Source organism: Mandrillus leucophaeus, unplaced genomic scaffold (genome assembly GCF_000951045.1).
Source record: "Mandrillus leucophaeus isolate KB7577 unplaced genomic scaffold, Mleu.le_1.0 Scaffold190, whole genome shotgun sequence".
In the NCBI taxonomy this organism is placed as follows: domain Eukaryota; kingdom Metazoa; phylum Chordata; class Mammalia; order Primates; family Cercopithecidae; genus Mandrillus; species Mandrillus leucophaeus.
In genome coordinates, this window is record NW_012101921.1 from 3483440 (window position 1) to 3496200 (window position 12761).

Sequence of the window (12761 nt, forward strand, 5' to 3'; positions counted from 1 at the left end):
ATGCTGGGAGAGACGGGCCCAGGGCAGGAGGCTCCAGGAAACAGAGTGAAGACACTGGCCCTGGCAGGCAGCAGCTGGGTCTAAGAGAGCTGCAGCCCAGGGGCACAGACCTGTGGGCCCCATGGCTGGGAAGGTGGCAGAGGAGAGAGGGCTGCCGAAAGGGACCGCTGCCCAGGATGCCTCGGTGAGTGAGCAATGGGGAGTCAGCCCAGGCCCGGCGGGCGGGCAGGAGAAATCGAACCTTTCTCTCTTCCCTCAGGAGCCTTCTGTCTTAGCACCACCCGGACAGCAAGCAGTGTGAGGACATGGCCACAGGACTGTTTCCTGCATGGCAAAGGGCTGAGGGGAACAGATTCAGGGTCCCAGAGGCCTCTGAGGTCACTTCCTGCCCTAAGAAACGCTCCTTTAGGGAAATCATGTCCTTATGTGTGATGTGGGACAATTTCACTGTTTCTTTCTACTTTTTTTTTTTTTTGAGACAGAGTCTTGCTCTGTTGCCCAGGCTGGAGAGCAGTGGCACGATCTCGGCTCACTGCAAGCTCTGCCTCCCGGGTTCAAGTGATTCTCCTGCCTCAGCCTCCCAAGTAGCTGGAATTACAGGCACCTGCCACCACACCGGGCAAATTTTGTATTTTTCAGTAGAGACAGGGTTTCACCATGTTGGTCAGGCTCAAACTCCTGACCTCAGGTTACCCACCCTCCGCAGCCTCCCAAAGTGCTGGGATTACAGGCATGAGCCGCTTACCTGGCCAGTTTTGCTTTTTCCAAATGAGACTCCATTACAGAAACGTGCCCACACATGCCGGGGACTCCACTGGTGTCTCCTCTGCCCATGTGGCTGTCAGGTTGGTCTCAGTAGTAAGTGATGGGTGAGACAGGGTGACAGACAGCTTTTGTGGGAACATCAGCATGTGTGGCTCTAGCAGGCAATCGTAAGGTCTGGGAGAAAGCTGGAAGGAGTAGAAGCAGCCAGGTGGCAGGAGGTGGAGGTACGTTTCCTTCCTCATTTTACCTGAGAAGTGTTTACTCAAGAAATAGCCTTTGACTGAAATCGGGGTGTGGCAGGATTTGAAGCAGGAGGCTAAACTGGAAGACAGGCAAGAAGCTGATCCCCACTCCCACCACCTCACCCCATCCCACCTTTCCATCTTTGCCTGTTGTGGGTAGGAGGGAGGAGAGAAAGATAAGCATGATTGAGGACTCCACACCCAATGGGGAAAACCATCTGGACTGGCCTTGAGTTTCCAGGACTTGACTCGGCCAGACCCAAGGAGCCCACCATTTCTAGTCGGTTCTGCAACCACCACACCTGACCAGCTCTGCTCTCTGAATACCCTGTGGGGCCCACCACTTTGGGGAATGGTTAAAGCCTGAATAGAATAGAAAGCTAGCAGGGCTTTGGGAACACTTTCTGCCTGGGAGGGCTGACGATTCAGCCACCACAGCTTGAGAGGCAAAGAAATGCAAGGACCGCACCAGAAATGCACTCCAGCCCTGTCATTTCTGCTTCCCTTCTGTCCAATCCTGTCACTCCAGGTGCTGAGCGAGGGTCTGCCCCTAACACGTGTGGGGCTTGGAACAAGAGAATGAGGGTCACATTTCCTATGTCTAGATATATAAAAGTCATCAGTCAAGCTATAAGAACAGTCAAAGATACCCACACTCCTCAGCCTCCCAAAGTGCTGAGATTACAGGTATGAGCCAGCGCTCCTGGCCAGTTTTGCTTTTTCCCAATGAGACTCCATCATAGAAACGTGTCCACCCACGCTGGGGACTCCACTGGTGTCTCCTCTGCCCATATGGCTGTCGGGTTGGTCTCAGTAGTGAAGTGATGGGTGAGACAGGGTGACAGACGGCTTTTGTGGGAACATCAGCGTGTGTTCTCTAGTTTCTATCCTCTTGTCTCGACATATCTTCCTCACAACCTGAAAGGTCAGGTGTAAACTGAGAAATTCTAAGGCGTCTTGGGTAGAATGCACTGGTACGGGGGAACCACTTCTAGCCCAAGCCACAACCTGTCCCCCTTTTCTGCCCCCCTCCTCAGCTCCATCCCACTCCATGGGGCCCTCAACACCCTGGGTGGTCACCCTCCTGCCTACCTGCATTGCAGCCCTGCCCTGCACAGACATATATACCTCTCTGGCCTAAAGGTCCTCAGGAGGGTGGGCCGGGGAGGAAGTGCACAGACCCTGGGGATGGACTTGGGGCCATTTGCACAGAGAATTCTGGCAGCTTAGGCACCTGGAGTGGTAAGTGCCCTTAACCCACGCACTCTTCATGCCATGGGCAGGAGAAGCAACAGAGAAGGACAAGAGAGACCCTGCAGCAGGCGGAGCTGTGTGTGACCTAGGCTGAATGTTTCGATAAAATTCCTTCAGCCAAAAACAAGTCCTGCGTGTCCCCTCGCCAACCCTCCAGCCGCGAGCGTCAGTACATCACTCCCCGCGAGGCACAGGCTCCTCATCTCAGAACTAGAAACATGTACGCTGTGAGTTTCCCTCTTGCCTAGGCATCTGACTCAGGAATTCGATCAGAAGTTAATATGGGGAGAAATTACAATGTAGCCCAGCAGGAGCAGAGCTGGTTACCTACAAATAAACCTGCTTTTGCTTTTTTGGGTGTCGCCTGTCGGAAATTCAAGTGATGTTCTGACAGGCGTACTGATTAAGATGTCAGCCGAATAGATATTTAAGTATTTGAAAAATACAGAGAGTTTGTCAAAACCTCAGGAAGAGTCTAACAAATCCTTCCTGGGAGCCAAGGAAAATATTTTAAAATGGAACAGAGGTCGTCCCCAACCCAGGCACTAATTTTCTTCCTCCGAAAGACGAGCTGCCTATGCCTCCTGGAAGGCACAATCCCTCAGTGGTGGTTGGAGTCCGGGCTGGCCCACACCTGCCTTCCCAGCCCACAGTGAAGGGGCTTGGGGCGAGCCTTGGAACAAGGAACCAGGCACCTTTCCCCTTCCTCTTATCCAGTGTCTGCTCTGCCTCCTCTTTCTGTCAGCTCCCTCCCCTTCTCAAAGTACCGCACAGCGGAACCCAGTTGGGCTGCAGGTCACCTCCACACATCGCTCCAGACTCCAAATGTCTGACCTTCCTTCCTCAGCCCCTCCTCCATGCCTAAATCTGACCTGGGGGTGTTTGGGCCAGCAGAAGTAATTTCTCAGCTCATTTACATTGTCTAATGTCCCTCCTGCAGATATTTGTTTTAAAAACAACAGCAAGATGCATGTTAGCCCACGAGTCTCTTAGCAATGGATAAGATTTTTTTTTTTTTTTTTTTTTTTTGACAAAGTCTCACGCTGTGGCCCAGGCTGGAGTGCAGAGGCATGATCTCAGCTCCCTGCACCTCCATCTGCCCAGTTCAAGCAATTCTCCTGCCTCAGCCTCTCGAGTAGGGTAGCTGGGACTATAGGGGTGCTTCACCATGCCTGGCTAATTTTTTTTTTTTTAATTTTTAGCAGACACAGGGTTTCACTGTGTTGGCCAGGCTGGTCTTGAACTCCTGGCCTCAGGTGATCTGCCCGCCTCAGCCTCCCAAAGCGCTGGGATTACAGGCATGAGCCACCACGCACAGCTGGCAATGGCTAAGATTTTTTGATGATTCAACAACAAACAAAAATGGGACAACGAAGCAATGTGTACAGTGACGGTGGAGAGGGCGAGTGAGGGGCAAGGCCAAAGCGCTGATCTGCCAGGAGTCCAGCATCTGTCTGAGCTGTTTTCAATCTCCCCAGGAGCTTGGGTCACAGACCTTCTTACCTCCTCTCCCCCAACCTCCCTCCTGCTTTGGAGCTTTGGCAGCTGGGGTTGAGGTGGGAACGGAACTCTGGAGTTCTACTCACTGGCTTGCTCTCTCAATTTGACAACATATTGTGAAATATTATACCCAAATCAGCTTAAAGAACTCTCATGTACATGCCACCAATTACCAAAAGCTTTGAAGCCTGATCCTGCACTCCTACTGTGTCCCCTTTCTCCTTTCATCTCTTCCCGCTCCCCAGAGATAACCCCTCTCCTGAATTAGGTGTTTGTCTTTCCCATTTTTTTCTGTATAATTTTGGGTCTTTATGGTGATAATTCAAACATTAAGCAATGGAAGTCACTTTGGTCTGCTGTTTTTCACGCTGTCCCAGAACTCTGGGGGTTCCCCACAGCACGCCTGCATCATACTGTCACCGAATTTCTTTCCCTCTGCCTCCACTGACCTGGAATGTTCTTTCCAAGGACTTCTGGCCCCCATCGTTGCAGGGGTACTTTGACAAGAACACTGCTGTATGGCATTTGTTATTTTCACGTAAAGCATACTTATGTTATTTTCACCTACAGCATGTGTTTGCGTTGTGTACACAGTGAAAATAAACCCACCAGCCTCCCTCTCTGCCCGATCTGTGTCGCTCCATCCTAATCACCTGTCTCACCTGCCGAAATCTAAGCTTTTCAACGGCCTTTTCATTGTCACATCCCAAATTCCAAGCCCGAAGGGTGTTCTGGACTCTCCATAAGTGTTTGCTGGGTGCGTGGTTGATTGAAGGAATGTATAGTGTGAGAATGGTAGCTTGAGGAGGAAAGTCTGTGGGAACTTGTTAATGAAAATGTACTTGTTCCTGCCTGACAGAAATGTAAGAAAAATTGAATGCAGTAAAAAATGGACGTCAGGCGAGGTGATTCATGCCTGTAATCACAGCACTTTGGGAGGCTGAGGTGGGTGGATCACTTGAGCCCAGGAGTTTGCGACCAACATGGCAAAACCCTGTCTCTACGAAAAATACAAAAATTAGCTGGGTGTGGTGGTGCACGCCGGTAGTCCCAGCTGCTTAGGAGGCTGAGGTGGGAGGATTGCTTGAGCCTGAGAGGTCGAGGATGCAGTGAGCTCTGATCGTGTCACTGCACTCCATCCTGGGTGATACAGCAAGACCCAATCCAAAGAAAAAGAAATGGTGGGGGACTTCCTAGTTGCTTCTTTGTTTGGGCCTCAATGATTTAAATGATAGAATTGTCAGAATAGGAGGAATTTAGGTCTGCAGATGGTTAATACCTTTCAAAGGTATCAGCTGACACCATGAAATGCTGATTTTTTAATGTACATTCAAATATACCACCACTTCAACAATAACAACAACATGATGATGACGATGAGAGGCACTACCTCTCAAAGCTCCCAGCAGCATTTTCAGTTGCTTCGTTGCACGAACTCCTCATCAAAATCAGATGTGAGGAGAAGTATGCCAGATGTTAGTGAGGACTAAGAAGTTGGTTAGGACTTTTCTCAGGGTGGTGTCTTCATGAGTATTGGGCATTAACTCTCGACAGCTACTTCACTCTCATATGCTGCATGTGTCATGTCTGTTTGGCATTAGGAGATATGAAGCCAGCTGCAGGGAAAGTTAAAGGCAAAGGGTCTGCCCGCTCCAGTCAGATCTTCTCGGAGCACAGAGGTTTGTTTATAGAACTCTCTCCAGCCCAGAGTCTGGGTCTCTTTACCGTAAGCCGCTTGGCTTCAGGCTCCACCAGCCTGAGGTTGAGGTTCTCTGGGGCAGGTGCCCCAGGAGAAGCCCCGAAGCTCTCTCTGAAGGGAAGAGGAGATGGGCCCTTGTCAGCGCCCCTATTTTCCCAAAGCGCCAAGGCTCCACCTGTGCAATCCCATCTCTTGCCAATTTGAGATTTCAACTACGTCGTCTCTAAGAAGTTGCTCTCACCTGTCGGTTTCCTCCTTGTCTTCTCCTATGTTCTCAGCGGCTTCCAAAGGAGCCCCTCACCTGTCCTGTCTCCCACAGGGCCTCCAGGATAGATTGTTCTCCTCTGAAACTGACAACAGCCTGTACTTCACCTACAGTGGCCAGCCCAACACCCTGGAGGTCAGAGACCTCAACTACCAGGTAGAGGCACGCCTGGGTTCAAGGGGAGAGGAGCAGGCAGGGACAGCCAGGAAATTCCCCAGGTGGAATAAAAGGGTGGGCCCACCTTACAGGCCCTCCACCCCCAAGGACAGAGTCCAGTCCACATTCATGCCTCATGTGTCAGGTGCAATAGGTGTCATCAATGGCATATATCAGAGCTGGAGGTTGAGAGGCTTGAAAAGAGAATGAAATTGTTGTATAAACATAAAGCAAAATGTGTGAATCTATAGAAAAATGTCTCTGGGACTCTTTTTAAACTATATTTTGAAATAACTTTAGATTTTGGAAAAAATTGCAAAAATAATACAGTGTTTCCATATACCCATTGTCCAGCTTCCCCGAATGTTAACATCTTGCATACCCATAGTATAATTATGAACACTAAGAAATTAAAATGTACAATGCTATTAACTATAGACTTTATTCAGATTTCATCAGTTTATATATATATGTGTGTGTGTGTGTGTGTGTGTGTGTGTGTGTATATATATATATTTATTATTTTTTTGTAAAATGTACTATCCCTGGAGCTTTTAAAACATCCAGAGTGCAAAGACAACCACTGACCTTTCAGAGGCACCCAGGAACCCCCTGGTCAGATTCAAGGATCCATATTCCCTCACCTTCCCAAGGACCCAGATGGAACATGGTGGGGCCTGGGATGGTGAACTTCGGAGGCCTGAGTCTGGCTTCCTGTGGGTGTGAGTTGGGACAAGCCAATGAGCCTTTCTCTGCTCTGCCACTTACCAGCTGTGTGACCTTGAGCAAGTTACTTAACTGCTCTGAGCCTCATCTGTAAAACAAGGATTCTGATCGTGTCTGTGTTATAGGTTTGCAATGAGGATTGAATAAGGTGATGGATGTTAAGTGATTAACACAATGTCTTGCACATAGTAAACATTTGATAAATTATTAGTAAAGACATTTTGCTTCATGTTTTATTTTTATTTCTGTACCACTATTGCACATGCCTTTCTTTTTTCCTTTTTTTTTTTTTTGAGAGTCTCACTCTGTTGCCCCAGGCTGGGATGCAGTGGCGCAACCTTGGCTCACTGCAATCTCTGCCTCCCAAATTCAAGTGATTCTCCTGCCTCAACCTCCCAAGTAGCTGGGATTACAGGCACCCACCACCACACCCGGCTAATTTTTGTATTTTTAGTAGAGACAGGGTTTTACCATGTTGGCCAGGCTGGTCTGGAACTCCTGACCTCAGGTGATCCACCTGCCTCAGCCTCCTAAAGCGCTGAGATTACAGGCGTGAGCCACCACGCCTGGCTTGTACATGCTTTTCATTCCTCTTATCTTCAGACCTGGAAATAGCAGCTACAGGTTCTCAGCATGGATCCCGCTTCCGTGTTTGGTAAAACCTGGGTTGGGGCCTATTGTGTGTAGGTGAGGACACATCCTCTGTGGAGAGGGGCCACCTGGGGAACGACGATGCTAAACAGAAGTTGCTGAAGCCCTCTGAACCATTCAGCTCTCTAAGGAACCTTCTGATGTCTCCCCACAGGTGGACCTGGCTTCTCAGGTCCCTTGGTTTGAGCACCTGGCTCAGTTCAAGATGCCCTGGACATCTGCCAGCCGCCGGAATTCTTGTGAGCTGGGCATCCAAAACCTAAGCTTCAAAGTCAGAAGTGGGCAGATGCTGGCCATCATAGGGAGCTCAGGTACCGGAAAGGCAAATCGCTGGGCAATGGTTTCTCTCCTGGGATGCAGAATGGTCCTTTGGACAAATGGATGCTTCTTGTGGAGCTCTTTGCTGACTAGTAGAATAATACAGCAGAATGGTTGAGAGCACAGGTTCTGGGTCAGACAGACCTCGGCTCAAATCCTGGCTCCTCCATTTGCTGGCTTTTGTGGGTAGGTGCTATTGTTAAGAGTCATGAGTGTGCCTCTTGTCCACCCGGGGCTGTGGCCAGAGCATCTGACTTTGGCTGACACCTGGACTGAAAGATCAGCAAACAGCTTCAGCATGTGGTGTTCTTTTCAGACTCCTCCAGCCACGAGGGGCATTGGTTCAGGTTGTTCCTCCGCAATCACATTCTGATTATGGCCAAAAGCCCCTGCCACACTCTCACCTCTCAGCCTCTCCAGCGTCTTACTTAGCACAACCTTCACTCGTCTGCAAAGAGCCACGTTCTTGGAGTGCCTCAAATTGTCATTTCCACAGCCAGTTTTAAAATGAGAGAATGTCTGAGCTGAAAGGGGGCTTGGGGAACAGAGTTCATTCTCATTATGTTCCACCTTTCTTTCCCCTACCAGTTTGGAAGCATTTTCAGAGGAAGGTGTTCAAACTCCCTACTCCTCAGTGTGTCTAGAGTATTCTCTTGCGCGGGATCACGCGCGCGCAAACACACACACACACACACACACACACACACACACACACACACACACACACACTTCCCTCCATTTGACAGATGAGGAGCCTCAAATCCAGAGAAATTGAGGGATTCTCGTAAGGACACATATTTAATGCAGAGCTAGAACTAGAACTTTGGTTTCATGATTCTCGGATCAACGCATTTCTCCTTGGGATACACTTACATAATGTTAGAGAGAGAATTTTATATCTTTTAATTAATCATTTCCAGAGGTAGAGATTACTCAATTTTTTAAACATCCGCTCCAAACTTTTACACCCGTCTGGTAGATAAGTTCTGTTTACTGTATAACCAAAGATCAAACGAAATCTTATGTATAAATGCACTTTGTAACTGAAACAGCATCACAGTCATGAAGTTCCTCTCACTTTGTCCCTGTCCCTGCAATCCTGACCTAAATAAGAAAAAAGTAGATCCCAGCCGGGCGCGGTGGCTCACGCCTGTAATCCCAGCACTTTGGGAGGCCAAGGCAGGTGGATCACGAGGTCAGGAGATCGAGACCATCCTGGCTAACACGGTGAAACCCCGTCTCTACTAAAAATACAAAAAAAATTGGCCAGGCATGGTGGCAGGCGCCTGTAGTCCCAGCTACTCAGGAGGCTGAGGCAGGAGAATGGCGTGAACCCCGGAGGCAGAGCTTGCAGTGAGCCGAGATCGTGCCACTGCACTCCAGCCTGGGCAACAGAGTGAGACTCCGTCTCAAAAAAAAAGGAAAAGAAAAAGAAAAAAGAGGATCCCTCATGGGCCTACTATTGTATGTTTATTTATAACATCTAGTAGTGTTTCTTGTGGTATCTACTTTCTCTTCCTGAATCCAGCATCTAGGGGACACATGGGTCTTTACTTAGGGTCATATCATGGTTAATACTTCGCACATACAACCCTCTAGCTGTCAGTATCCCTAATTTGTGGTTGAGGAAAGTTCAGAAAAGCAGAGCAAGAATTATATTGAATATTTGGGAGGTTGAGGCAGGAGGACTGCTTGAGGCCAGGAGTTCAAGACTAGCCTGAGCAACATAGGGAGGAGACTCCCTCAATAAAATATATATTTTTTTAATTTAAAAAATTAGCTGGGCAGCGTGCCACGCCCCTGTAATCCCAGCTACTCAGGAGGAGTGCTTGAGCCAGGAGTTCAAAACTGAAGTGAGCTATGATTGTGTCACTGCATTCCAGCCTGGGCAACAGAGCAAGATCCCATCTCTTAGAAAGGAATGAATAAATTACATTGAATAGTCTTCTGGTTTTTTGTTTTTGTTTTTTAATTGGTTTTGTTTTGTTTTGTTTTTCTGAGAGTCTCGCTTTGTCACCTAGGCTGGAGTGCAGTATGTGATCTCAGCTCACTGCAACCCCTGCCTCCTGGGTTCAAATGATTCTCATGTCTCAGCCTCCTGAGTAGCTGGGATTACAGGTGGGTGCCACTATGCCTGGCTAATTGCTTTTGTATTATTTGTAGAGATGTGGTTTCGCCATGGTGGCCAGGCTGATCTCCAACTCCTGGCCTCAGGTGATCCGCTTGCCTTGGCCTCCCAAAGTGCTGGGATTACAGGCGTGAGCCGCTGCATCCAGCAGCTCCTGGTTGTTTAACTATAGATTCAGTGTTGTTTGACTTCAGGTTTACTTGCCTGTGTAAAACAGAAAACAAAACAACAACAACAACAAAAACTTTAGACAAATAAACAGTAGAGTTATTTGAGCAAATAGTGATTAATGAATCTGGCAGCACTCAAAAACAGGACCAGTTCAGAGAGCTCCCCCAAGCAATTTGGTCAGGTGATATTTGTAGACAGAAAAAGCAAGTGCTCTACAGAAATAGCTGATTGGTTACAGTTGGGTGTTCACCTTATTTATTTGAGGGTGATGTGATCAGGTGTTGGGTATGGACAGGATCTCATCAGTCGGTAGGTTGAGGCGGTGATTGTGATTGGCTGATGCTTGGCTGCCATGATTGGCTGAGACTCAGCAACTTGTCTCAGCCAATCTCTGTCTTAAGGGAATATCCTGCTAAGATAAGTTGCAGTTTGTTTACATATTAAGTTTGCTTGCAGTTTGCTCTGTGGGAACTCAAAGTATGCAGGCAGTCTCAGGCCAAATTTAGTTTAACTGAACAACTGAAATTGTTAAAATGATTTATTAGAAAGGTTCAGCAACTACACTTCCTGTGACTTTTACTGCCATCCCCTCCTCCACCTGCCCAACACACACACAAAAGAACGCTGGCCATAATTTTTTAAATATAAAGAAAACAGCCTGACTGGGCATGGTGGCTCATGCCTGTAATCCCAGCACTTTGGGAGGCTGAGGCAGGTGGATCACCTGAGGTCAGGAGTTTGAGACCAGCCTGGCCAATATGGTAAAACCCTGTCTCTACTGGAAAAAAAAAAAAAAAAATTAGCTGGGTGTGGTGGCACATGCCTGTAATCCCAGCTACTCGGGAGGCTGAGGTGGGAGAATTGCTTGAACCTGGGAGGTGGAGGTTGCAGTGAGCTGAGATTGTGCCATTGCATTCCAGCCTGGGCAGCAAGAGCAAAATACTATCTCAAAAAAGAAAAAAAGAAAGAACAAAACAAAAGAAAAGAAAACAGCCCTAGGCATTTTAGTTTCTTTTATCGATTCAGCAATGCCAAAAGTGGTTTCCAATTGATGAGTTTACTGATTCGGAGATTCCAGCCATTCAGTAAGGGTCTTGAATGCCAGTGGGTGTTTTGTCTTAGTTCATACAGGGTGTGTTAGTCCGTTTTCACTCTGCTCTAAAGAACTACCTGAGACTGGGTAACTTATAAAGAAAACAGGTTTAATTGACTCACAGTTCCTCATGACTGGGGAGGCCTCAGGAAACTTACAATCACGGTGGAAGGCAAAGGGGAAGCAAGGCACATTTTACATGGTGGCAGGAGAGGAGAGTGAGGGGAGGAACTGCCAAACACTTTTAAAACATCAGATCTCATAAGAATTCACTCACTATCATGAGAACAGCATGGGGGAAATCTGCCTTCATGATCCAATCACCTCCCACGAGGTCCCTCCCTCGACAAGCGGGGATTACAGTTTTGGATGAGATTTGGGTGAGCCATACCATATAAAGAGTCTCCCCAGATACCACAGGCATCCTCCATTGGAAAGGCTCCCCACTGCTCTCACAAAGTTTTGCTCAGAAGACGTGGACTTCCTGCTTTCTGAGTGGGAACCCGTGGTCCCTGTGAATGTTGGTGAAGTCCCCGGTGCCCCTGGAGCCTGGCTCTGAAGCTTCTCTCCCAGGTTTCTCTCCTGGCTATTTTGCTCCACTTATGTTCTCAGGGATCTTAAATGAGGTACACCCAGAGGTAGCGCACAGGCCCCTTCTACCCTGAGATCCTCTGCACAGTAACCAGAGAGATCATGTGGGGAAGCTTCTTGGTTTTTGAGGTTTGCACTGGGTGCTGTGGGGCTTCCTGCAAGAAGCACATAGTGTGTGGCAGGAAGGACTTGTCACATATGTATTGGCTCAACATGTGACAAGTCTGTTTGAACACAACTTGGAAAACTTGCTCTCCAGTAAGGAAATCAAAACTCTGTCTGGGGCCAGGCACGGTGGCTCACGTCTGTAATCCCAGAACTTTGGGAGGCCGAGGCAGGCAGATCGCCTGAGGCCAAGGTTCGAGACCAGCCTGGCCAACATGGTGAAACCCTGTCTCTGCTAAAAACACAAAAATTAGCCGGGTGTGGTGGCAGGAGCCTGTATTCCCAGTTGGGAGGCTGAGGCAGGGGAATGTCTTGAACTGGCATGGCAGAGGCTGCGGTGAGCTGAGATCACACCACCACACTCCAGTCTGGGCCACAGAGTGAGACCCCGTCTCCAAAACAAACACGCAAACAAGCAGAAAACACTCCATCTGGGTGAGTGGAAAGAGCTCATTCCTAGCTCCACGGTAGAAAGATGTTCGGAGCCTGAGCCCAATCCACACTCACATCTTAAACAGCTGTCACAGAAAGAGCCTCATCGAAAGCCTTTGGAAACTAGATCCAATCTGATGCTGACTTTCTCAAATCAATAATAATTAGTACATCATTCGGAAGAGGGTGGTGTTAACTCGAGTGCAATGAATCTTTTTTTAACCGTTTTTTTAGGTTTGGGGATACACAAGTAGGTTTGTTATATAGGTAAACTAGTATAATGGGGTTTTGTTGTATAGATTACTTAATCACCCAGGTACTAAGCTTAGTATCCAAGGGATTTTTCCTGCTCCTCTCTCTCCTCCCATCTTCCACCCTCAGTTAGGTGAATCTTTTTTTAAAAAAAGAGAATTAAAAATACCACTGGTGCACTTTGAGAGGCCAAGGCTGGTGGATCACTTGAGGTCAGGAGTTCAAGACCAGCCTGACCAACGTGGTGAAACCCCATCTCTACTAAAAATACAAAAATTAGCCAGGCATGATGGCAGACGCCTCAGGAGGCTGAGGCAGGGAGAATTGCTTGAACTCGGGAGGCAGAGATTGCA

General features: G+C 48.2%; 1 protein-coding gene across 1 annotated transcript in view; it reads left to right on the top strand.

The window, feature by feature from the left end:
• The first annotated feature begins 121 nt into the window (after positions 1-121).
• The window catches only part of ABCG8 (ATP-binding cassette, sub-family G (WHITE), member 8), a 34592-nt gene continuing 21952 nt past the window's right edge, over positions 122-12761 (top strand). The window contains exons 1-3 of the mRNA XM_011978200.1: positions 122-184; positions 5780-5881; positions 7413-7569. Coding sequence (XP_011833590.1) covers positions 122-184; positions 5780-5881; positions 7413-7569 — 322 coding nt within the window. The remainder of the gene's footprint in view (positions 185-5779; positions 5882-7412; positions 7570-12761) is intronic.